This window comes from Thunnus albacares, chromosome 23 (genome assembly GCF_914725855.1).
Source record: "Thunnus albacares chromosome 23, fThuAlb1.1, whole genome shotgun sequence".
Taxonomy (NCBI): Eukaryota; Metazoa; Chordata; class Actinopteri; order Scombriformes; family Scombridae; genus Thunnus; species Thunnus albacares.
This window is the reverse complement of record NC_058128.1, coordinates 9,648,294-9,675,345: the sequence shown is the minus strand read 5'-3', so window position 1 is coordinate 9,675,345 and position 27,052 is coordinate 9,648,294. Positions and strand designations below refer to the sequence as shown.

General features: G+C 39.2%; 3 protein-coding genes across 3 annotated transcripts; 1 reads left to right on the top strand and 2 right to left on the bottom strand.

The window, feature by feature from the left end:
• Positions 1-704: 704 nt before the first annotated feature.
• On the top strand, positions 705-5,075 carry si:ch211-244b2.3 (uncharacterized protein LOC557230 homolog). The gene is made up of 12 exons (XM_044343286.1): positions 705-1,121; positions 1,234-1,253; positions 1,376-1,418; positions 1,860-2,134; positions 2,243-2,363; positions 2,447-2,525; positions 2,620-2,731; positions 3,051-3,156; positions 3,264-3,345; positions 3,430-3,484; positions 4,168-4,276; positions 4,399-5,075. Exons 1-12 carry the CDS (start codon positions 1,052-1,054, stop codon positions 4,458-4,460), a joined length of 1,134 nt encoding a protein of 377 aa, XP_044199221.1. The 5' UTR covers positions 705-1,051; the 3' UTR covers positions 4,461-5,075.
• A 58-nt stretch (positions 5,076-5,133) lies between these two features.
• scyl2 (SCY1 like pseudokinase 2) lies at positions 5,134-17,657 on the bottom strand. The gene is made up of 18 exons (XM_044343284.1): positions 17,518-17,657; positions 15,682-15,878; positions 15,368-15,525; positions 14,892-15,036; positions 13,687-13,836; positions 12,355-12,576; positions 11,698-11,814; positions 11,422-11,547; positions 10,890-11,066; positions 10,231-10,353; positions 9,867-9,980; positions 9,473-9,605; positions 9,246-9,364; positions 9,011-9,111; positions 8,678-8,747; positions 8,432-8,509; positions 8,192-8,314; positions 5,134-8,103 (listed from the first exon to the last, which is right to left on the bottom strand). Exons 2-18 carry the CDS (start codon positions 15,856-15,858, stop codon positions 7,471-7,473), a joined length of 2,766 nt encoding a protein of 921 aa, XP_044199219.1. The 5' UTR covers positions 15,859-15,878; positions 17,518-17,657; the 3' UTR covers positions 5,134-7,470.
• A 1,096-nt stretch (positions 17,658-18,753) lies between these two features.
• depdc4 (DEP domain containing 4) lies at positions 18,754-25,326 on the bottom strand. Its single transcript, XM_044344118.1, has 9 exons — positions 25,210-25,326; positions 23,010-23,433; positions 22,738-22,892; positions 22,407-22,602; positions 21,988-22,238; positions 21,583-21,725; positions 21,193-21,318; positions 20,814-20,892; positions 18,754-20,150 (listed from the first exon to the last, which is right to left on the bottom strand). The coding sequence occupies exons 1-9, from the start codon at positions 25,310-25,312 to the stop codon at positions 19,951-19,953; spliced, it is 1,677 nt and encodes a 558-aa protein (XP_044200053.1). The 5' UTR covers positions 25,313-25,326; the 3' UTR covers positions 18,754-19,950.
• Positions 25,327-27,052: the final 1,726 nt, after the last annotated feature.

Here is a 27,052-nt window from a genome sequence, read left to right as displayed (position 1 = left end):
AACTTCAATATTGAATAGAAAATAATCACAGCGTGCTGTCATGATAAAATAAACAGGCTACAGTAGATACCTGCTCGTCAGACTAAGTCTGGTTTGATGACGGACTTCTGTCTTTTTATGCTTTCTTGTGGAGTACAGATTTTTTTAACCCATATCTCTGCAAATATCCGAGCAAGGGAGGAGGAAATCCCTAGTCCATTTACTGCGTCGTTACGTAGCCCTTGGTCCATTTAATGCGTCAGACGCAGTGTCATCTCTATTGACACATGAGCGCTGACAGTCCAAAGTCCTTTTCTGATTTTATTATTGTTTGCACTAATGACTGTTCTCACGTTGCAGCCATTTAATTACTTAGATTTTTTTTCAAAATAGGCTATTTTTATTTTAGATATTTTATATGGTTTTATGAGTGAAGCAGCATAAATAACTATGAGGGGATAAATCTTTGCCCCCATACCGGAGATAAAAATAAGCTTCCAGTGCACACATACATTGACCATTTACTTTTCAGTGAAGAAGGAGACAACATAATGTCTAGTAGTTGAACTTTTGAATGAAAAACATATGCATACAGATTCTGGATATATATAAATAAGGGAGAATGAGTAAATGTAATTGAACTTTTTGAGCTAAAATCATCTCAACACAAATTATTATTTAAAGCAGACTATTTTTCATGTCTTAAAACATGTCTGTAGGGGGTCTTGAATATTCTCAAATTTAACTAGAAAACCTCAGCAGTGTTAAGGTGCTGCCATTGATCCATCCACGTATCCCTGCTGTAACCAATCAGCGAATTAACTGTATGAGAACACAGTCATTTAAATAAATGTCAAATTACAAATTATGGGCTAATATACCTTAACAAAACTTCCCACATTGGCCAGTAAATAATATAGTAAATGTGCCTTAACATGTTTTTCCTGCAGTCAAAAGGCAATTAATATTATAGCCTATCGTCTACCAAACAAAAACGTCAGGCAACCCTTTTTAAACAGGATAATAATTCGCATAAAACTTGTGGTTTCATTTGGTGTCATATTGTCGAGAAATGAAAGTGAAAGTTGATGACAGCTTTCCTGACAAGTCAATTTTGACTTCACGTCGGTCTCTTACTAAGAGTAAGTAAAGGGGATTTAATGAAACGATGGAAAGTTTTAATTAAAGTCTCAAATACAAATAAATATTACTCTCTTTCTGTTTGTGTAATCAGCCTTTTTCTCATTATTGCAGTGTTCTTTTCTCGGAGCTCGGTAAGTCTACAAAACATTTCCTCCTTGAAATCAGTCTTTGCTATGAGCTTCACAGACTCTTCTGCCGATAATTGTCTAAAATCTCTTTGTAATCTATTTGTATTTGTTGCTATGATTTAAAGGAAAATGAGGACGAGATGAGTTATTCCTCGCAGACGACTCTAGGTATGTAAACTAATTTAAATTCCTGCTGCTTACACGTAGGTCTATATTTGAGCCTTTTAGCTGATTGCCATTGATAAGGATTGACTTACAACGAACAGAACAACATTGCAAGTATTATTAGATGTCTAAAGTCGAAGCTGTTGTTTTTTTAAATGAGAAAGTTAGGCCTATATATGGGTGGAGTACCTCTCTCAGGTAAAGAGTTAACATGCCATGTGAATATATCAGCTTTTTATGTCCACTTTTCTAGTCTAATCTCTACAAACACATTCACAGACCAGGAAGTGCACCTGGACTATCTTAACAAGCTCCACGCTCATCCAAATGACAGACATTAACCTGGCTTTGACTTGCTTTTATAACTGCCCACTCTTTGTCAATAACCTAGATCATATAGAACAATAAATACATGATATTAACCCATGTTGCTCTATTTCACAGCCAATGGGAAACATTATGTGTGGCAGCTGTCAGACGGACAACAGTGGCTGCAAATTGACAATGACCATGTGATCGAGACCCACTACTGCCAACCTGGAGCTAAAGGAATCACCATCAACACTAGTCATGGGTCAGTGTTTATAGACTTTGATAAACTGCAGACGCTGAACACAGCTTTAAAGGTTCAGAGACTAAGCTTCCTTCCTCCGGGCCAGACTGAGGACATAGGCTGGTACTTCAGAGATGACCAGCTGTGGCGGGAATATGGATCCCAGGTGAGGAGTCATAGGTTTTCTACAAATCTTATATTCATTCTTGATCAACATAGCACAAAAAGTCACCACTTCCCTCTGTTGTCCATCCTCTTTCCTCCTCTTCTTCAGGGCTTGAGCACTCAGGCCTCCTCAGTCAGCAGTAAAGATGTGGAGCATCAGTTCTCTCTAAACCCTCGGGGAACCTTCAGCTTCACAGTGGGCTCTACAAGCTACAGACTCGACTTCTCCAGTATGTCATTTTTGCTTGTGTGAGCTTGGTAATTTTGATAAATGTGCCTGTGCACACTGAGTTTTAACTAATTGCCTCTGCAGCCATGACCCAAACAAACTGCATCACGGGCCAGTGCAGGAATGTCCGCAGACGTCCAAAATTCACTTCTAACACAGGGAGGTAAGACCTTCCATCTCTAGGATTTATATTTTTGTCTAAATAGGAAAGGTACACAGGTTTGAACATGCATGATAGTCTCTTCATGTCCTTGCAGCCTTTACTCCGCCTCAGTTCTTCCAGCGGCTTCCTCCTCACAATTCACTGATGGAGGCTTCAAGTGGGAGTTCATGGGAGAGGAGGGGGAATGGACAGAATACGATGCATATGTAAGTATGGCACCCGACAATTTCAGGTAGCTGGAGTCAGAAGTTTATTCTCAAAACTTCCAAAAGAAAGTTAACACTGATAGTTTTTTATCATACTTACAGCTAGAAACCATAACTTTTACGATTTTAAGGTACTTTTCAGTATGATGTTTTAAGATATGAAACTTTCATTCTTCTTTTTTCCAAGTAAATAAAATGTGAAATAATCAACAGTGGCATCTGTTGGTCAAATTGAGAATAATTTCAAGACAATCCTTTCTAATGAAAGCTCACACACAGTATAATATGGATTTGTTTGATCTTGTTTGCATGTGTGCAGATATGTGGCTTCGGTAGCACTGATATTGAAACACAATACCAGCAGAACCCACAGGGCCAGCTACGCTTCAAGATCAACAGATTCTCCTATACACTGGATTTTACAAGTAACGCACACTTACATATATAAAAAATATGTACAGTCTTTTTTCTTTTTGTTGAGAACAGGAGTTAAAATTGGCACTAAAATTCTCTCTATACCGGTTCATCATAGGAATGTGTCAAGTCAACAACAAGATCGGGACTACAAGAGCCGTGAGGAGGACTGCTGGCAATGGGAGTGAACAGAACAGCAGGTCAGGAGACTCATTTAGTATGAGGCTGTTTGCAAAATGCATGAATGGTACTGTAAATGTTTTTAACATTATTCTCTTCTTCAGATTTCCACGCTGGCAGTTCAAAGATATCGGTGGAAAATGGAAAGATTATTCTAATGTAAGACACAACTTTCTTCTGTTCATGAATAAATACCACTAGATACTGTAAATAAGTTAGAAGTTAGCAAAGATTAATAAATCAGTTTAATCCAAAGGTAGACACATTACTCATAGATCTAACATCTAAGTTATATCATTTAATCATAAAGTGCACACAAACACACAATGCTTGACAAGACTTAACATACAGTACGTACATTGCTTTAAGGACCGGATCGCAATTTTTCAAGTCTGTCTTCAAACAATAGTCAGGTTCCTAAATGAACATTGAAATAGGTTTTTCTTGCTATAGATAGATGGAATAGATGGCCATAGATGAAGATCCCTCCATAATGCACTTACAATTTAAGTGATGGGGGCTAAAATCTCCAGGCCTCCTTTGTATTCTATATGTATTTAAAAGTTTATTGAAGCTAATATGAAGCTAATATGAAGCTTCCTCTTTTTGTTACTATACTTCCACTATAGCTCAACAGGTAAACACTGTCTGAGGAAACACAAAGAGGGAATTTGATGTAAATGTGGCAGATATCCACTTGATATGACTAACTCAGTCTGCTGAAGCCTCATATAAGCTTCAGATGAACTTTTGAATGCACAAAATACCTGTGGACAGACTCAAAAAATTGTGAACCTATCCTTTATGTGTTTTCCTTCATTTTGTGTTGCTCCCCTCTGTAGGGAAAATGCAGTATTTCCAGTCAGGATATTGAGCTCCAGTACCAACAAAACCCATCAGGCACTATGAAGTTCACCACCAAGAACTTCAGCTATGAGCTTAACTTCTCAGGTGAGCTGCAAGTACAGAAATCTACTGTTTTTCACTCCTGGCAAGGTGGGAGTCTCTATCACTCAATGCAGGTGGTAATGTATTTATTAGAAGTTCATTCTGAATTTGCATGTCTTTTGCAGCCATGACTCAGATGAACCTGTCCACTACGACCACCAGACCAGTTCGAAGACTTAACCAGTGACTCACTGAGACAACAATAGATAATGTTGGTTTTACCAATCAATCAGGAAAGCCTCTGACCTCACTGCCAGCCTCAGGTTGTAGTACTGTTTCTCAAATGCAGCCTCCTCTCTGCTGTTTGGACAACCTTACTGTACATGGCAGTTATTTAAAGATTTAATATACAAGGTGTGTGGGAATATTCTTTACATTACGAATGCAGCGCACCTTATGCTCTTACAAAAGTATCTGCAGGTTTGTTATGAATGCACTTTAACATAGTAATAAGTTATATTTTTAAAAATTTTCCTCAATTTTTAATGCTTAATGCTGCGTTTCTTTTAACCTTCAACCAAAGGGATGTTTACCCATATTTTATGTCAAACGGCAAATGATCAGTTGAGTAAATGTTAAAATGTTCATTCATACTGCCTTTTCATGAGTGCACTTTTCTTAATCTTTGTTTACTTTTCAACATGATACCTCTTTTGACCTAAAACCAAAGGGAAGTTCAGCTTTGAGGTTTCATGTATTCCTCTCTGTATCACGCCAATTCAGAAAATCCTCAAATATCCATTAATGCTGCCATGTAGTCACTCTTTCTTGTCTAAATTAAAGCTACTTCTGTTCCAGTGTCTGAAGTTGTGTTTAGTGTTTTGAATCACACAAATAACGATCACCCTTTGAGAATAGCAGATTTTGTACTTTCCTTTATATGTACAGATTTTCATTGAACCACCTCTGACACCAGCACCTTAACACATAAAACAAGGGCCACACATATACACATATATGGACAGCGGTAGTACACAAATGATTTTGTAGAAGAATAAGCTTTAGTTTTCCGCTTTGGGGTTCTGCCAGGATATGTGACACACGCTCCAAACATCACATCCACTTTGTGATGAAATCAAAATTGTCACGTACAGTACTACATATTGATCGACAGATGGCAAAAGATCCAGTCACAGACACATTTGTAGCCAATGTGTGACGATGGGGGTAATGAAGAGAACCTGAAGAGTCAGATTCACCAGCCAGTAACACTGCCATGCAGCTGCAAAGAAAGCTCACCATGTATAGGTGGCATTGATATACAAAAAAAAAAAAAAAAAAAGTTAATCTAATTAAAGACTTTACACTTTAGCATGTTAACAACAATCATCGTCAGCAGAAACACAATGTGACCAAGGTGCATCTAAAAACCGTAAAATGGTGTAATTACCTTCAAAAATGTGAGATTTCGAATGAGTACACATTAATGTTAAAGCAGTTTAGAAAATCTGACAGACCTATGTGGTTATTGTAGGTCAATGAAGTTGAAGGAGAAGGACACATCACTTCATTGGGTCAATTGAAATGCACTACACAGTGTCCCCTCCACTACCAGTAAAGATTATTGCACACAACTCATCTAAGGCCTCTTAACCATTATCACAAGAACATAAAAATGTCAAGGCCCTCACATAGCAATCCATTTTTAAATAACTATATATTTACACTTCATAATATCATCACATCACCAGCACAGGTCCTCCGACAGCTGAAAAGTGCTGAAATCAAAATATATAGTGATTTCCTCTTCATTGTATAAATTGTTCAACAGAAATGGTACACTGCGGGATTTGGGGGCGCCTTAAAAACCTCAGAGAAAATCCAGCTTGTGTATGTGTGAAATAGAATATCATTGGTCACTGGAATCATTAGGAATCATTGTTAGAAAAGATGCTAAAAATAAAACTTTAGATCTTTTGTGGTCAAGTTCAGCAACATGCAACAAAGCAAAGTTTAGAAGAAATTTGAGAAGCAAACTCCAGACGGCTGATTAAGGGGAAAATGTTAACGCCTGACTAACAGATCAGTACTGTCCGTCTAGTTTTACACATGTACCCATGTAAGGCACAACAGCCTAAGCAGTGCATGTGGTCCTTGTTCATCGCGTTTAGCATTAGCATCTGGTTAAAAGGACACTGCTGTAAGATCTACTCCACACATCCTGATCCACTACCATCAGATAAGTCTTTCATACTGCATCTACAGAAACTCATACATGTCTTTTGTTTCCAAAGGAGGTGAAATGGTTGTTAAACTCTGACCAGACAAAACTAACTTCACCATAGCGTCACTATAACTTCACTATAGTTTACCCCAGATGATAAGAGAACGAGAGCCAGTCATATTTGTGTTCATGAAATGGAGGTTACTGGTGCTGCAGAGAAGCAGTTACCATGGAGACAGGCTTGAGAGGGGCTACTTGGTTTGCCCCGTTTAACACTGCAACTGTTGGCCTGTCAATTTTTTTTTTTTTTACACCCCCTTTCATATCGTCTCCACGGAGGAGCCTCCTGGATGCAGATCAGTGACAGCAAACTTGTCAGTGCTAAACTTGAAGCTACCTCCCCTCTGGGCTCAGACATTTTGGTGTATGCGGTATTTGTTTTTAAGCCAACCTGTGATCACTTGAGACATGCAGCAAATCCTAAAATAGTCTGGAAAAGCAATAAAAAGTTACAGAAGCCTGAAGAAGATGAGAGCAAATAAGCTGATGTGAACCATGGAAGATGACTTTTCTGTCTTTTTCTTCCAGGATTTAAGGGGTGATTCTGATGCAGCTAGTTCATGGAGTTAAGTTCACTCGAGCCATTCAATCACTCATGATATGAACACAAAACCTTCCTGAATAAACTGAGCTGGGATTAATCTCAACTCGTGACAGTTGCACTCCCAAGAATGTCAAGTACAAAACAGTAGGAAACCCCCAGCATTTAAAGAACACAGCATAGAAGAAGTTCCCAACCCAACCTTTTGTCCTTCTGGTCAAGTAGAAATGGAATTCAGGTGCAGGTTAATTTGCCAAGGCCCAGTGGCCAGCTGAATGTGATCGAGAGACAGAATTTAAACCAGGTCAGATTAAAAATACAGACAGCAACACCCTTGATAGGATTTTTAAATCTTCACATTCAATCAGTGTCTTTTGTTGAGATAAATCAAGGCTCTTCTGTCCACAGTCATTATAAGAATATGCTATACTTTTAGCCGAATAAGTCTTTCAGATCATTGTTGACAGATGCACTATGTTTAATCCCACTTTGGTTCATGCCAGGGGCAGCAGTAGGTTGAGAGAAGTTCTGAGGGCTGAAAAAAGGGTTTGCTTGCATCCCAAATCCACTCTGCATCCCTCCCATACCTACTGGCGCTCCCTGCATCTGAGTCTGAGCGTTCTGGGCCGAACCATACTGATTGAGCCAAGGGGTGTTGGTTCCAGGTGGAGCCATGGGACCCATTTGGTTGAGGGTGACTTTGGGCTTGCTTGCTGTAAAAAGATTGTCCAAGGCTGACATGTCGGGCCCTTTATTGGTCTGCCCAAGAGGTCCTTGATTCTGTGTGAGGGCACCAAAATTTGGGGTGCTGGTAGTGGTGGCCATGCCGCCATAGGTGCTTGGGCCTGCGGGCCGCATGCCCATCCCCATGCCTCCTGCCTGGAAGCCCATGGGTTGGTTGAAGCCATTAGAGACTGAGGCGCCAATGGGGGCCACCATTGGGGTGGAGGAGGGGAAGACAGAGATGGTGGTACCCTGTACTGGGGCTGGTCGTGGTGTGTTAGCCAAGGATAAGCTGTTTAGAGATGTCATGTTGTTCAGAAGGCTGCTGGTCAGATCTTTAGTCTGCAACACAAAAAAGAGTAAGATTTATCATCACAATCCATGAGTGTTGGAGCATGTGTTTGTTTAACCAGAAGTATGTATGTTCTACCTTGGTGTTGGTGGTGGAGGCTGGTTTGACAGTCTGTGGTGCTAACGGCTGCTGGCTCCTCAGTTTGGCTGCCTGCTCTTGCTCCTTAGCTAATCGCTGTTTCTCCTCTAGAGTCAGAGACATCTAGTAGAGAGAGAAAAGAGTGATGTAGAGGAAGAGAGAACATGCAAATTAGACTACATGTAAAAACAGACAAAAGGTGAAGATCAGTCTAAATGAGGTGTGACATTGTTTCCATACTCTATTAGGCTGTGAGGCTGTTGCTGACGACCCATTCTCTTTCCCATTAACCCCTGTGCTGCCAAAGATATCATCAATCTGAAAGGGGAATAAAAAGACAGAATGGAAAAACTGCAGCACCCAGAGATAAAACATAAAATTTCCAAATTTTTAGAAAATTTAAGGCACAAGAAAACCTTTCATGCATAGTAGTTATACACATTTTCTCTGATCCTTTACTTGGTTGTCATAGAATCATCGTCTCACCTGGTTCCCAGAGCTAGGTGGACTCTTGGTCTCCTCTGATTGGTTCCCTGAGCTAGATATGTTCAAACTCCTGTTAGGAGAGACAATAATTAAAACAAAAAAATCAGAGTAGATTGAATCTGAAGAGGCCTTTGCACATCTCAATTAGTCATACCATAATCATCATTATGTGACAAGAATCTACGGCTCATTGCTTTGACACATCCAATTACCTTATAATTACCTTCCTAGCTAATTTGTATAAAATCCCCCATTAATATGTATGACCATTTTATATTTCATCAGAGTGAATAAAAAGATATTATACAGGGTGCATAAAATCGTGATAGACACCTCTGCTGCTCCTGCATGATATGCAGCTGCTCCAACTTGGTTTTGTGTTCAGCCTCCATGCGACTCAGCATATCACGGATAACCACCATGAACGAGTTGAACTGAAATATGGAATACATAAGATATATAAGAAAAGAAGAAACTTCAAGGACACCTATAAGGATAATGATGTCTTCATAGCAACAAAAGGGGACAAAGACAAAAAAATGCATGTACGTGTTTGGCTGTGTTGTACCTGATTAAGGTTGAGGTTGTTGTCTATACTAAGAGACACAAGGTGGGGCAGGCTTTTTGAGGCAAGATGCTCTTTGGGGATGCCCAGCTTCTTGTGGGTGAAGGTACACTTGTAGATTCCTAAAGTGAGATGGGGAAAGTCAGATAACCAATGCTCAAGCAAACCAAGAGGCTGCTCATCTGTTTCATACAGGAAAGACATATCATTAGAGGCTCTGTTTTCTTTACCTAGAATGCCCATGAGTACTGCGGGTTCTCTAGAGGGGATCTGTTGTAGGAAGGGCAGGATCTCATCAATGACAAACCACTTGTCTAAATATTCCAAAATCTTCCCCAGACACACTAGAGAGTTCACCCGCACCTACGCAATGACAAAACAGGACACATAGACAAGGTTAGAATACATATACTGTTGATTACAGTACTAAAAGAGGTAACACCATTGAGAGAGAAATTCAGTAAGAAATTTCAGTTGATAGCCGACTGTGTAACAGTGTTCGAGAAGGACAAAAACAAAAATAAAGACACCTAAAGATAGAACTACAGAGAAAGATCATTTGTGTGAAGCTAGAAGGACTGAAGAGAGCAAGCTGAGAGCAGAAAATGACTGATGGAAACTCACAGCTAGAGAGGAAGTCTGCAGGCAGGCTGATTTGATTCGAGGGATGAGGGAGTTCTTCATGGACGGATACTCAATCAGGTTGGCAAATGTCGGGATGATGTTCAGGCACAGCTCCTGTTCCACGGGAAAGATGTTATGAACTATGACATTTTTATGATGCCAAATGCAGCATATTCTTACTGTGCTGTCAAAGTAAAACTGAAAAGATAATGCAGACTAACAGCAACAAAGGTGTCCAAGTGTTATTCTAAAAATATACACCGATGAAGTCAGTGTTGGCAACTATTCTCACAGTGTTTATCCTTAAATAAAAAGGGGTGTAACAGCACCTCAAACACTGAGAAGACCAATTTTCCTCCTGTACCTGGATCTGTACAGAAGGGGCTTCTAGAGCTCGGTAAACCATAGGCAGTACGCTGTTCTTGATTTCCTCCGCCGGTGTCTTGGTCAGCAGCAAGTCCATCTTCTGCAGGAAGATCAGCAGGATCTGCACAACACAGGGACCCAGTTAGGAAAACAAGAATAAAAAGCAAGAGAATACTGTGCTATTTCCTACTGATGAGTAAGGTGGTACGTGAAAGAGAGCGCAGACTGTGGCTTTAGTGCAGCTTTTAGTATTACAGACAACACAACGCACACGCTAACTGATGTGACAGGAGCATATTCACAGCAAAGACCACTCACCATATTACTAGCCTGAAGGAGCATGGAAAGAAAAAATACAGAGAAAGACAAGTCTTGATAAAGTGACAGGCTGAGCCCAAACTGAGCATGCTCTTTAGTCAGGTTATTTTTATCTTTTCAATTACACACAAATGGCAAAAGGCAGAGACATCATCTTTTCAAAAGCTCTTTTTAGAAAAAGGTAAAGCACATTACTTAGATCACGTCATCACTTGAGTGCATTGCTAGCTTACCAACACATGCTTAGACTGCATTAGTAGAGTCTCTAGAACAGCCAACTTTATGTCAGACATGTGCGAAGGGCATACTGTATGAGTTGAGTCATACGCTTGTGTCTACCTGGACAGGCTCTTGTTGCTTGAAAACAGGTGTAAGGTCAGGCATGATGAGACGAACATACTCCTCCTTGGTACACTCCTCGGCGATCAGCAGCACGTTGGGCAGCACAAAGGGAACCATGTCAGGGTTGATGAACTCAGAGGTCAATGATGGCAAGATGCGATACATCACCACTCTCTGTGAGAAAGGAAATCAGAATGGATTAAAGAAGCTGCCATTAAAAAAGGAGATTACTTCAAACTGTATATACTGCATGTCCATAATGAGTTCATTAGAGAGCATATGACTGCAAAAAAGGCACAGGTGAGATCATGTTTTCAGCTCAATATGGGAATACTGAAGGGCTGTAACATGAGCAGTCAGGTATTGAAAAGGATGACTAAATTTGACCCAAGCTTGTAGTACCTGTACTGTAAAAGAATCTGAAAACCTCCAAATATCTCTAATTGTATACTGGTTTTTCAACTCTTTGGCTTACCCTTTGTGCCTAATGCATATTACATTTCCCTATACAAAATGTACAAGCAATTACCTTGGGTAGTTTGGGCAGGACTTTGGGAAGGCCTTTGTAGAACTGGGACTTCTGTAGGTTGTCCCTCTGGAAGAGGGAGTCGAAGTACTGCAGGGTCACTGCGCCCACGTCGTCAAAAAATGGGATCTGGATTCCACACAAAGACATAATGAGTAAGACATCTGTCATCAAAAGAAAGCCAGCAGACACTACCAGTAATCAGAAGCACATACTATGACAATTTGCATTGTGAGTTGACATTCTTTGCATCTGCATGTATGTAATAACAATACAAACCTTGGTCATCTGGTCAGCATCAGGTCGGACAGTAGGTGTGACACTGAGAAGCATTTTGACATGGTCCCGCACCTCCTCGGGGAGCTTGTTCAGCAGTGCTGGACTTATATTGGTCAGCTACAATTGCATAGAATAGAAATAAAAAGGAATAGCAGAACTTTAAGGAGGGGCACAAAATCAGCATTTGACTGATAAAAACACAACATGATTTGATTTTTGAGACAACATTCACATTAGTTTGGAGCAGCTGATCCTGGAGTGTGCCAGAAGATGTCAGAAGACAGAATTATTTCAAGCATGTTTCTGTTTTTCCAAAATCAGTTTAGATCTGAACAAGGCATCCACTGTAAATATGAGCTGGTCAATCACTCAAATCTGAGCAGACAACAGTATGAAAGCATGAAAAAAAAAAAAGGAAAAACAGAAGTATAGCACATCATATTGGCACATCAAATTAACTGTGTATATAGCACAATAGTTATTATATTATGAAGAGCAAGTAAATCTTAATCTTAACAAGGAAGTGTTTTGCATTTGCTTGGCACCTGATTAGTTGAATAATCTACTGTATTCAGCACTAAATAAACACTTCATTCATAATCTTTTCAGTCTGTGCAGTCATTGGTCATTCTCCCACATTGGCACACCTCCACTCACCTGGTCCAATTGCCTGCTGAAGCTCTTAAAAATGTCATGCTTGTTGACTTGGAAAACAGGCTTGCCCTCATTGAAGACAGCATGCATGACCACACCCAGCGAGTACATGTCAGAGGCTGAATCACAGCTGACAGACAGGATGTACTCAGGGGCCAAGTATTCGGGGTTGGGGAGGCAGAGAGGAGGGAGGTTGGGCTCCCATTCTTTACACGTGTACTTAGGCTGAAGGGATAGAGAGAACACAGGAGGACATGTGTAAGATGTGAAAACAAACAGGGAGATTCAATTGAGCCTCCTACGCAGCAGCTCATCCCAGACTTGGTACAAATCCCATTTCCTTCAGTAAAATTGCTGGTAATAAGTAGAACAATATACATATATACACAATATACATTTTCCAAGTCATTTTGGATTTTGATTGCCAATGCCAATACATGCACATATTCTTTTCCACCTGGCTGTACACATGCAATCATAGATTGTACTAATCATGATCAAGAAAGACAATATATGAAGGAAGAACTTAGGAAGACTGGAGTTCAGGAGCTCAGCATTAAAGCTTTAATGAACCTGCCAAGTGGGTCAAGCAGCAGAGTTTCCTTTGAGTTTATTTAGACAGACAGGATTAATGGGTAGGATTTAATATCTGGTCTACACTCTGGAGCCGGAGGTGGCGGTAATACGCCTAATATGCTGGTTGCCAACTGCCGTTATAAACCAAGAAGAAAAAAGAAGAGGTTTTTTCAAATAGTATATCCTGTTATCTGATTGGTTTCCTATCTGTGCAGCCAAACACAGCAGCTCCTCCGCAGAATGTTTCACCCTGACGGTCTTGGTGCTTCCTCTGCAGGTTCCACTTCACTCAGCTCCCCGACAGACCCGCTGCTTCTTCCCACTTTAACCTGAATAACAAACTGCGGCTCGGTACTCTAGTTGTATCCACACAAAGAGTAGGGGCTAGCTGGGAGGCTAGTGGAACATTAGCTGCAGCATTGCCAGTCAGCTAGCCTCCCAGCAAACCCTGGCTCTCCACGTGGATCCAACCTGAGCACCGACCCTCGGTTTGTTATTTAGGTTAAACTGGGAAGAAGCAGCAGGTTAGTGGACCTGCAGAGGCAGCACTGGGACCGTCAGCATGAAACATACCACGGAGGAGAAGGTTACAAATCGGCCTGTCATAATGGCAGAAATGTTCATTTAGGGGCCGATGCCAATATTTCATTTTAACGCCTTTGTTGGCCAATACCGATGACATGCCGATATTATCGTACATCCCTAGTAATAAGCCCTGCCTGACAGGCTGAACTGAGGGAACAAGAGTTCTCAACTTACGTCAGCATCTGATGGGTTGGTAGAGGAGATGCTGAAGTCAAAGCCCATGATCTTCCAGGCTCCACTCTTGTTGAGGATGATATTCTCTGGACACAGGTTGCCATGGACCATTTTCACCCCACTGTGAAGAAACGACAAACCCTCCGAGATCTAAAGAGATAGAAAAGGAACATGTCAGTACAATTGAGTAAGACAGACACAAGCACATTGTTTGCGGATCAGAGCCCAAAACCTCAAGTGTGGTAAAGCTATAATATAATATAATATAATATAATATAATATAATATAAATATATATATATATATATATATATATATATATATATATATATATATATATATATACACACACATACATACATACATACATACATATATATTTCATGTATATTCAGAGTGAATAAGTCGACAAGCAGTATAACCAGTAATTGGTAATGACTAAAAGACTACTATACAGTTACTACATACGGAATTTAACCTTATAGTAGATATTGCAGGCATTTTCTAGCCTCCCAGCCATAAATTCACTGATTTCAGTGATGAATACTAGCTGTCAAAAAGGCAAGATAAAAAAAACTCTAGACCATGTGGGTGAGTGGGAGAATAAATGGATGAGGAGTGAAGAAATACAGCCTGATAAAAAAGTGAATTGATATTGCAGCCTGTCAGACAGCAGCATAACAATGAAAGGTGAGGCTTGGAATTGAGGTGGTTCAACGGGCTTTGAGAAGTAACAGTGTTTATCAATGCAGACTGGAATTCCAAATGTAAGCTACATAGTAATAAAACCTGCTACACAATTAAAATTTTGTGTGCTCATTATATGGTGTCAAGATTATGTTTTTTTTGCAGTTACATTTGTATTATTATTTTAATCTTTATTTTCCAAAACGTCAAAAAGTTCTCGTTCAGTAATGTTTCATTATACATTGGAGGGTGGTGAATGCACCTGCAGTCTTACTTTAGGCCAATATGCCAGTGTGTCAAACACTGATATGTACAGAAGTTGTTGATTGTGCAATTGCTTTAATAACATTTTCTTATGTTTTACTGTTAATCAAATGCATGCTGTGTGACATTCAATGTTTTGCAGGAATAAAAGTAATTTTCTGTCTGTTGAGAATAACTTAAGGTAGTCTTTTGCTAAAGGCATCTTATCTTAGGGGCCCTGACAGACCACCCACTAACAACAGTCAGCCCTCTCACCTGTAGCAAGCCATACTTTGTCTCCACATCATACAGTTTGTACTCTTTGATGTCAGTAGGCACGGGGCTGGGCAGGTTGTCCCATTGGCCAAGCACGTTGGAGAGACTGGCAAACACTGGCTCTGTGCAGAACGCCAAACAGTCTCTAACAGCAGAATACAAAAAAGGCAAAAAGAGAGTCAGAAAAATCATTGTGAGTTAGAGCAAGAGCTGCACTGGGTAAAAGTTAAAAGAAGACAGAGTGGTAGAGGAAAAAAAAGGAAGCCCATGTCAGCCTCAACCTTATTTTGCCCTCAGGGGTCATAAATTATTCAGGGACAAGTTGACAGGGTCTTTTGATCATGAAAGCTTCTGCTTACATGCGCGCACACACAGAAGCAGACAAATAGATTTGTTATGCAATTTTTCCCTCAAATGTCAAGCCCCTCTGTGAGGTGTGACTCATTCGTGTGTGTGTGTGTGTGTGTGTTAATCACCGTGATTCTTCCAGAGGATGCTGCACAGTCAGGAGACGGGGGTGACGCAGTCTGGTCAGCTGTTGCACCCCTCTTTTCAGCGAATCAATTATTTGGTCCTTGTCAAATTTCTGATACTTGTCAATCATCTTCTTATCAAACACAAATACTGCCACTTCCTGGAGGGGCAAAGACAAACGACAAGGCCCTGAAATTTTCATTTTAAAGTCCCAAAACTCGTCCTGATATGTAGTAGCTTTACTTATGTATTCATTTAAATCTAAACTTGTATGAAGAGTAGCTGGTCTGGTTTGGGGTAGGATATGAACACACACCTGTTTGGTGGACTTTTTGGTGCCATTGTAGATCCTCCAACACATGCCAGGACCCCCGCTGGCGATATGTCGTCCAACCTCAAACTCCCGTGTCACCGGGTTGCCCATGACAGCGCTGGTGACATCTGCTGTCACCTTTGTGACAGTGCTTTTTAGCTTGTTCAGCATGGACTCCATGTTCAGGTCTGTCCTGGCAGCTGAGGTAAGAGAGGTATATGGAAGACCACCCAGGACAGGTTAGCAGCTCAAGGAAAATACAGTTTTAGATTAAGCCAGTCGAATATGGAAACACCACGATAGTCTCTGCAGTCACCGAAAGAGGCAGCTGTAGCCCAACCCTTTCTAGCTAAAACAAAAGCTGTCAGCAATCCATTAGACTTGCACTCTAATTCACCTGCTCGAAAATTTACACATCAAAGTGCCCACCTGTGCTGTCTCAGGCGAATAAGCATTATAACAGCCGTAACAGCCCAAGCTGTCCCCAGAAATATGAAATGACTCAGAGCCAGCTCAACCACAGACATTAACACTCTCTTTCAAAAGACTTAAGGGTGACTCGAAAGCATGTTGGGTAATAGGAAGTCAGACAAAAGGAACATGGCTGATAAAAATACTGCCAAATCATTTACATGTGTACAATTCTTAAGGGGGATTTTATCTTTCTTAAATGGGATACTTTGACGTTTATTTCATTGCACTGCACCAAAGCTGAATAAGCTTTTGGCAATATATATTATTGTCATATAAAGTAAGACAATACTGGCATACTGAATTTAAATCCAAATGTGTAGGGTCCTTGCCAGTGCCCACCTCAACCAATCCTGTTAATGAAAATCTCTGCTTGTACTATATATAGCTTTGATATACAATATTTAAAAGTACCTCATTCAAGCTCAGTCACTTATGCATGCTCAGTCAATGCCAACTGTTTAAACATTATGCAGACAGCTAAACTTACGGTACAAAGAACAGTGAAATCTGTCAACAACCATGGCTCTGTCCGATAGTCGCAGCTTTGTTTATGTCGTCAATCTTCCTCAGTGCCTTTACTTTCCTTGTTGTCTTCGACTGTCAACGTTGTAGCATTTACTGTGCCGTTGCATTATTTACTTCATGAGGGGCTAAGGCCAAGCATGTAACGAATGCAAATATGTGACCATAAGGTTTAAATAATCAACAATATTGCATTAATTTCCCCTATCATGAGGCTGTTTAAAGCTTTTGTCGGCAACAGGTTTATTTGCTGAGTGTCATGATGATGACAGTAACATTAAATGTACATGATATAGTAAGTTTATGTCACCATTAAGCTGGCAGCTTGTCGCCAGGCGCAGAGATCAACTGAGAGGGAAACGTTTAGGGACATTCACCTCACCAAAACCGTCAGTTTACTAAAACCAGCTTGCTAACACGGTTATAATTTCACAGGCTAATCGTGTGGGGTTAAACCATACTTTTAGCGATTGGTTGAGGCATTTAAATGCTATATTTGTCGCTTAATGTGATTGTCATGTCTGGTTGGGGCAATACCTTGATGTTAGCCAAGTTAACCGTCTTGTTTAGCCCTGTACGCCAAAATTAGCAGATCACGGTTAAACTGTCGTTAGCGGTAAACAACAGACAACTAACCTCCCTATGTAACTAGCTCTTTACAACATCGCTGCTTTCTGGCGTCTACTGTCAAACGCTTTTTATACAAACAGTTCACGGTAGTCACCTAAACCAAGCTAACTAGCCAACAATGCGCAAGTAGACAGTGACGTTGGCGTTACTGCCATTACAATTAAGGAGCGTTTGTTTCAACGCCGTCACTCCAAAAACCCTGCAGCGACTTACCTTAATATGAAAAGGCGTCTTAGTTGTTTTTGTTTTGATAAGTAGACTCGCAGCTGTCAATGACGGCTGTGACACACAGCCCCCATGTCTTCCAGTAGCATACGAAATGAGCTAGCTTGGTACGCTAGTGAACGAACAACCCTTCTTCCGGTTTTTTAACGGAATCAGGTGCGTCTACGTCATCATATCGTGAGCTGCTTTTTTTTTTTTTTTTTTTAATTTATGGGGTTAAATTTGTGTCATAATTATTGAACAAAATCTATCTCCTTAAGCATCAAACCAGTAAAATTAAATTGAAAGTGAAAAATGAACTGACAACAGAAAAGTGACATCAAACGCAAAATTTACGATAAAACTACAAGTTTGAACATTTGATTACAACATTCTCTATTTTCACTGATCTGATTTTCTCTTTTGTGGTCACTTGTTTGATTCCTGTTCTGCTGTTTAATTTTTCAGTTTCAGTTCAGAATTTTTCAGTTTCAATGGTCTGGAAGTGCAACAAGTAGTACGACTTCCCATTGACCTCATTGTCCTCATGGATGTATTATAAGATCTGCTATAAATTCTTATCATACATCCATGTCTGTCCATGGTCCCTTCAAAAGTAACTGGCTAATGGGCCGCTCACATGAGAGCTTTGTGTCAGAAGTAAAACTGAAAAATTCAGCAGAAAAACGGACCACAAAAGTTTTATTGTAAATTTAGCCTTTGAGGTAATTTTTTTGCTTTCAATTTATTTGTATTCACTATCAATTTAATCTTTTTTCAATTTTGACATAAATTTAATTCCATATTCTCCCTCATTTCAGAAGTTTAACTGCTGAACACAAGATGTCTCCTACTTCACTGTAAAGTCCATTTTCAGTGTTTGTGCACTGTAGGCTTCAAGTTTCCATGCCACACTTGTGAATGTTGAGTACTGGCTTCAAAACTAGTTGTGATGTCACAAGTCCTGCTCGTAGGCCCAACCCTTAAAATCGGATTTTCAGTGAGCACAGAGAAACATTCCACTTTCAGCAGATGAATGTGAAAACAGCCTTCTAGTATCGAACTCTGCACAGTGAAGCTCAAATATCCGACTGTAGGAACAAGAAGTAAAACACATTTTTGAGTGGAGATAGACTTTAGTTAAGTTCCTCTTATTAGGGAACCCCTTAGAACCACATCAAGGACCACCGAGGGTGAACTCCTCGCTACAAGACATGCACTAAAAAAAATTACAGCAAAGTCATGTTTGAGATCGTCAGTTAAACTTTATTAGATATGTTATTCCAACAGTAAGTAAAGCATGTTTCAGCATCATAAAGTGCATTCTCACTTGGTTTCAGTGTACACAAAAAACAGACGATGCTGATTGACAGTAAATTAGTTTTGCATGACAATTCAATTAAAAGAAAAAATTCCAACTGAGCATCACACTTGACCTAAAATTAAATTAGTAGCCTAAAACAATATACTTATTACACCTCCTCCTCTGAAAAGGCATAATGTCCACCTTTCAAGTAAAACCCAAAGAAGTTGCAATAAAAGTATATAACCAAGTTTAAACAATTAATAACATATTAAATTAACCTGAGCTAACACTATTGTACCTTTTCTGTTTTCATTTCATATTACATTTCATTTTTAAACCTTCCAAGGGAAAAAAAAAACAACTTCCGTACTTCATCTCTAGCCAAAACAAGTCATAAACTGTGTTCAGGTACATTAGTATTGCTTTTCCAGTACTTTTCCACAATACATTGAAAATGAACCAAACCAAAAACCAACAAGAAACAAAAGGGCTGCTATAAAATTGTTATTCTTCATTTGATATGTAGAGAGATTAATGTCGAAGTGCACAGCATTACTTCAGAAAACCACTGATCCATTTCAAAAGCCCCAATCAACCTAACTTCAATAGCCTCAGGATAATACAGGAGAATGCCTCAAAACATCTGGCTGATTGACTGAGTTTTTATTTTCAGTAATCCCTTTTATACTTTATATATATATATTCTATAGTAATGGCAGAACAATCAAGGGCACAAAAGAATTAAACCTTCTTTAAAATTATTCACCTTTATGACATAAAATTAATACTACCAATGTAAAATCTTAAAAAAATTCCCTCACTTAACACAAAAAGCCAACCGCAACAAACAGCTGAATCTTCCACAGCTCACAGACAACACTATTGAGGCACCTGGTATGTTAGATTAGATGATATGTTATAGTTTATAAACTAGTGCAAAACCAGTCTCAACTACAGTTAAGTCTGTATCTCAAAATGCTTCATCAAACTGCAGTGTTAACCCATCCAGTGCTACAGGACAATAAGAATTATTTAGAAAAAAAAAAGACTTCTACAATTCTACAGTGTAAGCAGGTATCAACACTCTTATCTACTGGCTTTTTGAAGTGCACCTTAGATGTGAATCAATACCATTTTCAGAAGGTGCTGGAGAAATGCTGGAGGAAGACCACGGGGTGATGTTTCTCAAATTCTTTGAGCAGCCTCCTCTTCTCCTTCACAGGCATGTTCTTGCTGGAGGAGATGTCATGAAGAAGTTGCTTGAGGCTCTCCAGAGTTGTAGCCTCACGCTGGTCCTCGTATTCCTGTGGCGTCACCTGCTGGCAGAAGGTGAACGCTGCAATACATAGTGGGGAGAAGTACATTAGTTTTCAGCTGGAGCATTAATGCACAATGTCAGCAAACAAGTTGGTAGGTTTTTGGAGTGGTTCTGGAGCAACAGTGCTACCATGTGGTCATCTGTAAAACATTTAATATTTTTGGTCATAACTCCTCATACTGAGGTGTTAAAATGAAATCCTTTCATCAGTACAGGCCACAGTCACTATGTGTATTTTGTGAAGCAGATTAAAACTTTCTAAACATTTACTATGTTTAAAATTTAAAAAAAACTGAGGATTGTGTAGCCTTGGTGGGAGTATTTGCTTTCTGGATGCTTTGGGACTAAATTGTCAGTTGTTACCAATGTGGACTCTTGGAAGATTAGCTAATGAGCTAAAAGAGATCCAAATAAAATCAAAACCAATAGCTGTAGAAGATAAAAACTGTGACAAACTGTATGTTTAACCAGGATGGAACGCAACAGATTAGGGACTTGAATTGACCGTCATTGCTGTGTTTTTACAGTTATATACATACAAAGTTAAAAAGTTATTTTTGACCAGATCAAAATCTGTGCTAAATACACAATGCAGATTAGAGATGAGTTGTTATTTCATGTGGTGCATTGTGTAAGGTCGGCTGTTGTGCGTATATTGAATTTGAGTTGAATTTGTCTTACTGGCAATGGAGTCGGGGTCTTTGCCCTGCTGCATCGTCCTCAGTGTTCTCCTCACAGCTTCAATCAGGGATGTTGGAGTCTGTAATCATTACAGTAAGAAAGGGTGTGAAGGATTTTCAAAATGTTAAATACAAATTTATGAAAAATGAAACAGGTGTCTGTAGGTCTACAGTCAACATTGTATCTATAAAGTGGAACTTTATAAATGCAATTGTGGGTCATTTGAGTGATTTTCTGCTATTGTGACAAATTAACACCTTAATAAAACTTGATAAAATCTTTTTTTCTATTAAGAAATTTTGGTGATGCAAAACTTCTCAACTGTATATATGTTGGTGAGACCTAAATTTTAAATTATTCTGCTAAGGCAGAAATGTACCTTGAAGAGGTCAGTGTGATTGTCCATGAGAAACAGCACCAGGGTCTCACTCTGGGATCGAGTCAGTTCATGATTCTGGACAATCGCCCTCTGAAAAGTGCGACAGACCAGGGCCCTGTTATCAATCTGAAAGGAAAAACAGCAGAAAGTCAGTGACAGATTCCAATATAGTTACCACTGATCCAACCTTGTTTATAATACTGCAAAATAAATCAGTCAAATGATACACAACACACATTAATGTTTTAGAACAGTGTTCTGGTACGTCTCCATGATATTAGACAATTAGTACATGAGAAATTACATTCTATTCCCATTGTTTTCAATAAAGTAAGAATCCTATAAGTGTGCACAAGAAGCCAGAGCTGATGAAAGAGGCTACTAAGCTACCTGTTTCTGCAGACGATAGGCATCTAAGTGAGCTGCTGTGGCCATAAAGGCCAGTAATCTCCGGAGTTCATCTCTCATGCTCGTCCCAAGTAGTCGCAAACACAACTGAGAAGCTTTGATGGCATCCTGCACCTTCCCGACATCTGGAAAGAAACAAGAGGAGATGCAGAAAAAGATTAATATATTCATAGAGAGAAAAAGTACTGACCTTCATGACTAGAGCAAAACCAGAAAATGAATTATGTCAGATCGGTGCTGTCACTGAAATATGTCTTAATGCTTATATGCACATGCTTGTTTTCTGATGTTAAGTATGCCAGCATGTGCTCTCAAATTTATTCCCACCATATTCAAGATGCCATACATTAAATCTATACAATCATTGTAAAGCTTATCAAGTTTTACCCAGTAAATTCAGAATGGCAACATGTATATCCAGGTAGCGTCCTGAGAGAAGTGGAGCTTTTTCCTGTCCACTGTAGTACTTGGCAATGGTGTCAAAGAGTAGTCTCTTCTGGTTTTCCCTCTGATCTGCCTGGCCACCGTTTAAAGAGTCATCACCACCTCGTTGGCTGAGCTGTTCCCCTGCAACAACGATCAGCTGGTCGGGGAAGAGTTCCAAGCAGTCTGCTGCTGCCGACAGCCACCCATCCAACCTGAGAAAAAAATTATGAAATAGAGCAATTTCTTTTACTTATTTTACTGTCAAGCTTACCAAAAATATTTCATTTTCTCAAAAATTTTACCCGAGTGTATTTTAAGAGTATTAGTTTATATGATTATAGTTTTATGTTCCCTGTGCAAGTATTAATCAGAGTACTAACTGAGGCAGTTTAAGGGTGTCAGGCAGCTCCCTCTCCAGGCACGTGTTAGAGATAACCAGGTCCTGAGTGGCCAGAGGAGCCTTGCAAGCCTGGGGATGAACTTTGGCAGGAGAGGTCAGGATGCAGTCCAGCATGGGCAACTCTATTATCTGCAGCAGCTGTAGCAGCGTCTGTTGCTTCCAAACCTCATCAACCACTGGAGAGGGAGGAAAAAGTAGGAAAAACATTTGAGTAAAAGTAAAATATCCACTGTATCTTTCTTCAGTGTCATTCACTTGCATAGGGCACACATCACATACTGGCAAATACAGACAGATTAGCTCAGTCTTACCAGCCTTGGACAGGAAGGCAGAAGCAGTGGGAGCTGTGGTCAGAGCGGGAGACAGGGATGGTCGCAGGTTGATAGTCCTCAGCAGCCTCTCAACCTTCCTGTCTGATGGTCCAACAGCGAGGGGATTGGAGATTGTTCTCAGCTCATTCAGCTTCCTACAAAATCAGGAAGCATTGTGGTTGAAGATTTAACACTAACCTCTGTGTAGGGGGACTGGGTAATATTGAAAAACTCTAATATCAGAATATTTTTACTAGATGAATAAAATCAACCTGGAGCTCTTCTTCCTCTTTATCTCTCGCCCCTCTGGTGGCATGTTTTCTGTGTCACTACTGCAGTCGTGCATGGCAGAATTGGGCGACACTTTATATTCCAGAAAACGGTAAAGGCTGCAACTGCTGTCCTCAAATGTCACTTCCTTGTCTCTGCGAAACAGCTTCGTTCCTACTGGTTCAAACACCTTGGCTTCCATCAGAGCCTGGCAGAGTCGTGCAGCTTTAAGGCGAGACACTTCGCTAGTGCAAAACACCACATTCTGCATCAAATAACTGAGGACTGCGTCCACAGCGTCTGAGCCTGTGAAGCACTCGGCGTGAATACGCAGATGCCTCCTACAGCGGCGCACCTCCACCTGGGTCTGCAGGGCGTGGATGATGTTGTGCCACAGCTGAGTGGCACCGAAAGGCCCTGAGAAACCTGTTAGGAGACACAGGGTCAGAGGAAAGCGGACAAACAGGTTAATTCTACAGCTAAAATTTTATAAAAGACTTCATTAAGGTGCAACACATCTTCAAACTGGTGGGACACTCAATTAAATTAATTATGAAAAACAGATGTTTTATTCCACTAAGGTTACTCATGTACCCACTTCCCATACAGCTTAGATTTTCATTATGTTTTGTCAGTTTTTATACCCTGGTCCTGAGAGAAACGATATTACATTCAGCAGTAATATTTTAATGAAAAGTAACTTGAAACGTCAGGATTTATTTAGATTTGGAGGTGAGTTTATTTTCACCAAATTCTCTTTTGTATCAAGAGACTGTAACGGAGATTTTTGTGTCTTCATATTATTACACTTTGTGTACACTACATAAAGCCACAAATAACATATGCAGGGTGTGAATTTAAGTGTAATACTGCTTAATAACAGCACATTTTTAACGGTATTATTTCTGACCATTGTTATGCAAATTCTAGCCAGAATGGGATTAATCCGTCTGAAACTAGAAATTGTCCGTTTAAGAGAGAGTGCAGATGGAATTAGGTTAAGCATATACAAGACGCCCATTCATGTACCTTGAAAATCTTTGTATCCGCAATTTGTTCATAAACCTGTTCTGACTCTCATCAAGAGTGAGTATGAAGCATAAATAACAACAATTGCATCGTGAAAAATAATACTTCTAACATCTGGTGATGTGAAAATGGTGAAGCAGTTTTGTTCTAGGGATTTCTTTCTGAAGTGTGCTTATTCGACTGTATATCAATATTGAGTTTTTACTCGAGTTTTTCCATTTTATGCTACTTAACACTTCTACTCCACAACATTTCAGACCTCAGATTTTATTAATTATTAATGAATATTTTCATCATGAATTAATCTGCTGATAATTTTCTGGATCAACCCTTTTGTCCATAAAATGTCAGAAAAAAGTAAAAACTGTACATGACAATTTCCCAAAGCTCAATATGACATATTAATATTTCTTATTGCAGTTTAATATCATAGAAACTAAGAGATCCAGCAATATTCATGTTTGAGAAGCTCAAACCAGTGACTGTGACAAAAAGTATTTAAATAATTGATCAATAATCAAAATAGTTGATTCATTTTGTTGATTGATTACTTGATTAATCTACTAATCATTTCAGCTCTATTGTAAATATTGATCTTTATATTCCACTAAATTTATCTGACAGCTATAGGTACTAATTACTTTATAAATTAAGATTTTACATACAAATAACATGTTGATATTGTGACATATATGACGCATTATTATACATTAAACCTACACAAATGTATATAAAATCCAACAAAGTAAAATGCCACTTATACATGAATTAATGTATAACATTAATACAAAAATATATTGTGGTTACTATAAAACTCAGGGCCGAAGTAACTTTCACTTGTAGTGGAGTCATTTTACAGTGTGGTATTACTACTTTTGCTTCCTCCACCACTGATGAAAACTCTATGCAGCCTCGTTAAACTAAAAAAAGGTCCATGGATTTCCATTTCCATGAAACTCTGGTCTATAAAACATTTTAGTCCGAGATATTACTTTTTCTCCAGTAACCACGGCTGGGCAGAGGAGGCTAACGTAACGTTAATAACATGCCAGTGCTAAACCTCCACCGTCCGCACTTGTTTACACAGCTGTGTTTCGCTTCTGTGGTTATATTTACATAAAGGAGAGACTAGCTAACCTTAAACATATTTAGCATTTCACACTCATAACTTACCATGCTGTATATTTTCACGAAAACTTCGTGTTTGGCTGTTCAGCCTTCTGAACCGAGGAGTCAAATCAACCGCCATCACAAGCTCTTCGTGTGACGTAAACATCTTCTTCTTCTTCTTCTAATCATGTCAGCAGGCTGTACGCTGCTGCCTCCTACAGATAACAACACGCACTGCCGGCCAGTTTTATTTATTTATTTATTTTTATTTAAAAGTAGGTGGATCGCAAATAAGGTAAAATTGCCTTTCTGTTGTTTTAAATTAGTAATTGTTTTTCAAAAGAATATATTTAAAGAAAAATGAGTTCCTGTAGCCTACAGTTCTTGCAGTTTTTCCTCTATTCCCTGCTGGAAAATATGCTGCAATCAATGTCTTCACCATAGTCTGTAGTCTGCGGTCTTCACCTGCCACACATAAACCCATCAGATGTTTGCTTATGATTTTCATGTAGTCTGTTAAAATAATATAACTGCATTCTCTCAGCAGTCATATATATAGTCTCTTGCAAGAAAAATAAAACCCACTATTTCCTCTTCTCCTAAACAGTTTCCACAACTTGTTATTTAATCCTTCCAATAAAAACTCTCTGCATCTTGCAACTGTCTCCTCAGCTCAGTGAACAGCCCATTTTACAGACAGCTCATTTTCTCTATTCTACAGCAGCACATTTTTAGCTCACAGAGTTTTGTTTCATTCAAATAATTGGCTTTATTACAACAATAACTCCATACATGACAAACATTGTAAATGGAACTACTGGTCAATAATACATGGTAAATTACATTAAATCACATTATTGACAAAAAAGTCGGCCTCTATTTTGCAACAATAAAACTCTAGGGATGTGGGAGAAACCAGAGGGGACCGGAGGACTAAGTCATCCAATCCTCTCCAGAAAATTAATTTTATTGCAAGCTATTTTATGAGATTAATAAAATTAAAAATAAAAATCCCAAGAAGTCCTCTGAGACACACTTTGAATTCCTCTTATGGCATTTAACAGCAGTTGCTGCACATCTTTCACCTACAATAGACTGGAGTATGGATTGGTGGGAGGCTACTCATCTTTCAGTAGTGAGATTGTGAAGTGTTAGCACTTTGTTGATACACTGTGTTACGCACTATATCTTTATAGCACTTATATCCAAATATCTAAAGATAACATCTTTCAAATCCAAACAATTCCCCTCAAAGCCTGAATATATTTTGTCTTCATCACACATTATGTAATTCCTCTTACAGTATGCATTGCATGTAATGGCATTTTCCAAGGCACTGCAGACCTAAACATAATTTTATCATTGTTGTCCTTCCTTGTTCCTGTGTAACCAATCTATTGTTACCTCTGCTGTCCTTATACAACTGACCTTTGGACTTAGTGCTACATGAATCTACTCCATATATTATTTGCTTTTCTTACTGTTAAACCACACACCTTCTCTTTCGTTTTCCTGGAAGGGGATGAAAATCCTTCATGTTGATCATTCCCCTTACCTTTATTCCCTCTGTCTCATGTTGTGGCTAAAATCTAAATTAAAACTTCTCCTAAATCAAGTTAGAGAGCTGCCATTTGGAAGGACATAGCATTGATGTAAATTGAGTCCTTAAACAGATGTAGTCAAATCAATGATGGCTAAATTCCATTTACTTTCAGGGTCCTGATATTTTGCATGTTGATCACTGTCACGCTGTTATAACTTGGTTGTTTTCTGACAATTACAAGTCCAAATGTCTTGTATAAAAATTGGTCTTAACATAACCAGAAAACAAATCTGGACACTACCATGCAATGATTCATCTTTCTTTTCTTTTTTTTCTTTCTTTCTTTCTTTCTTTCTTTCTTTA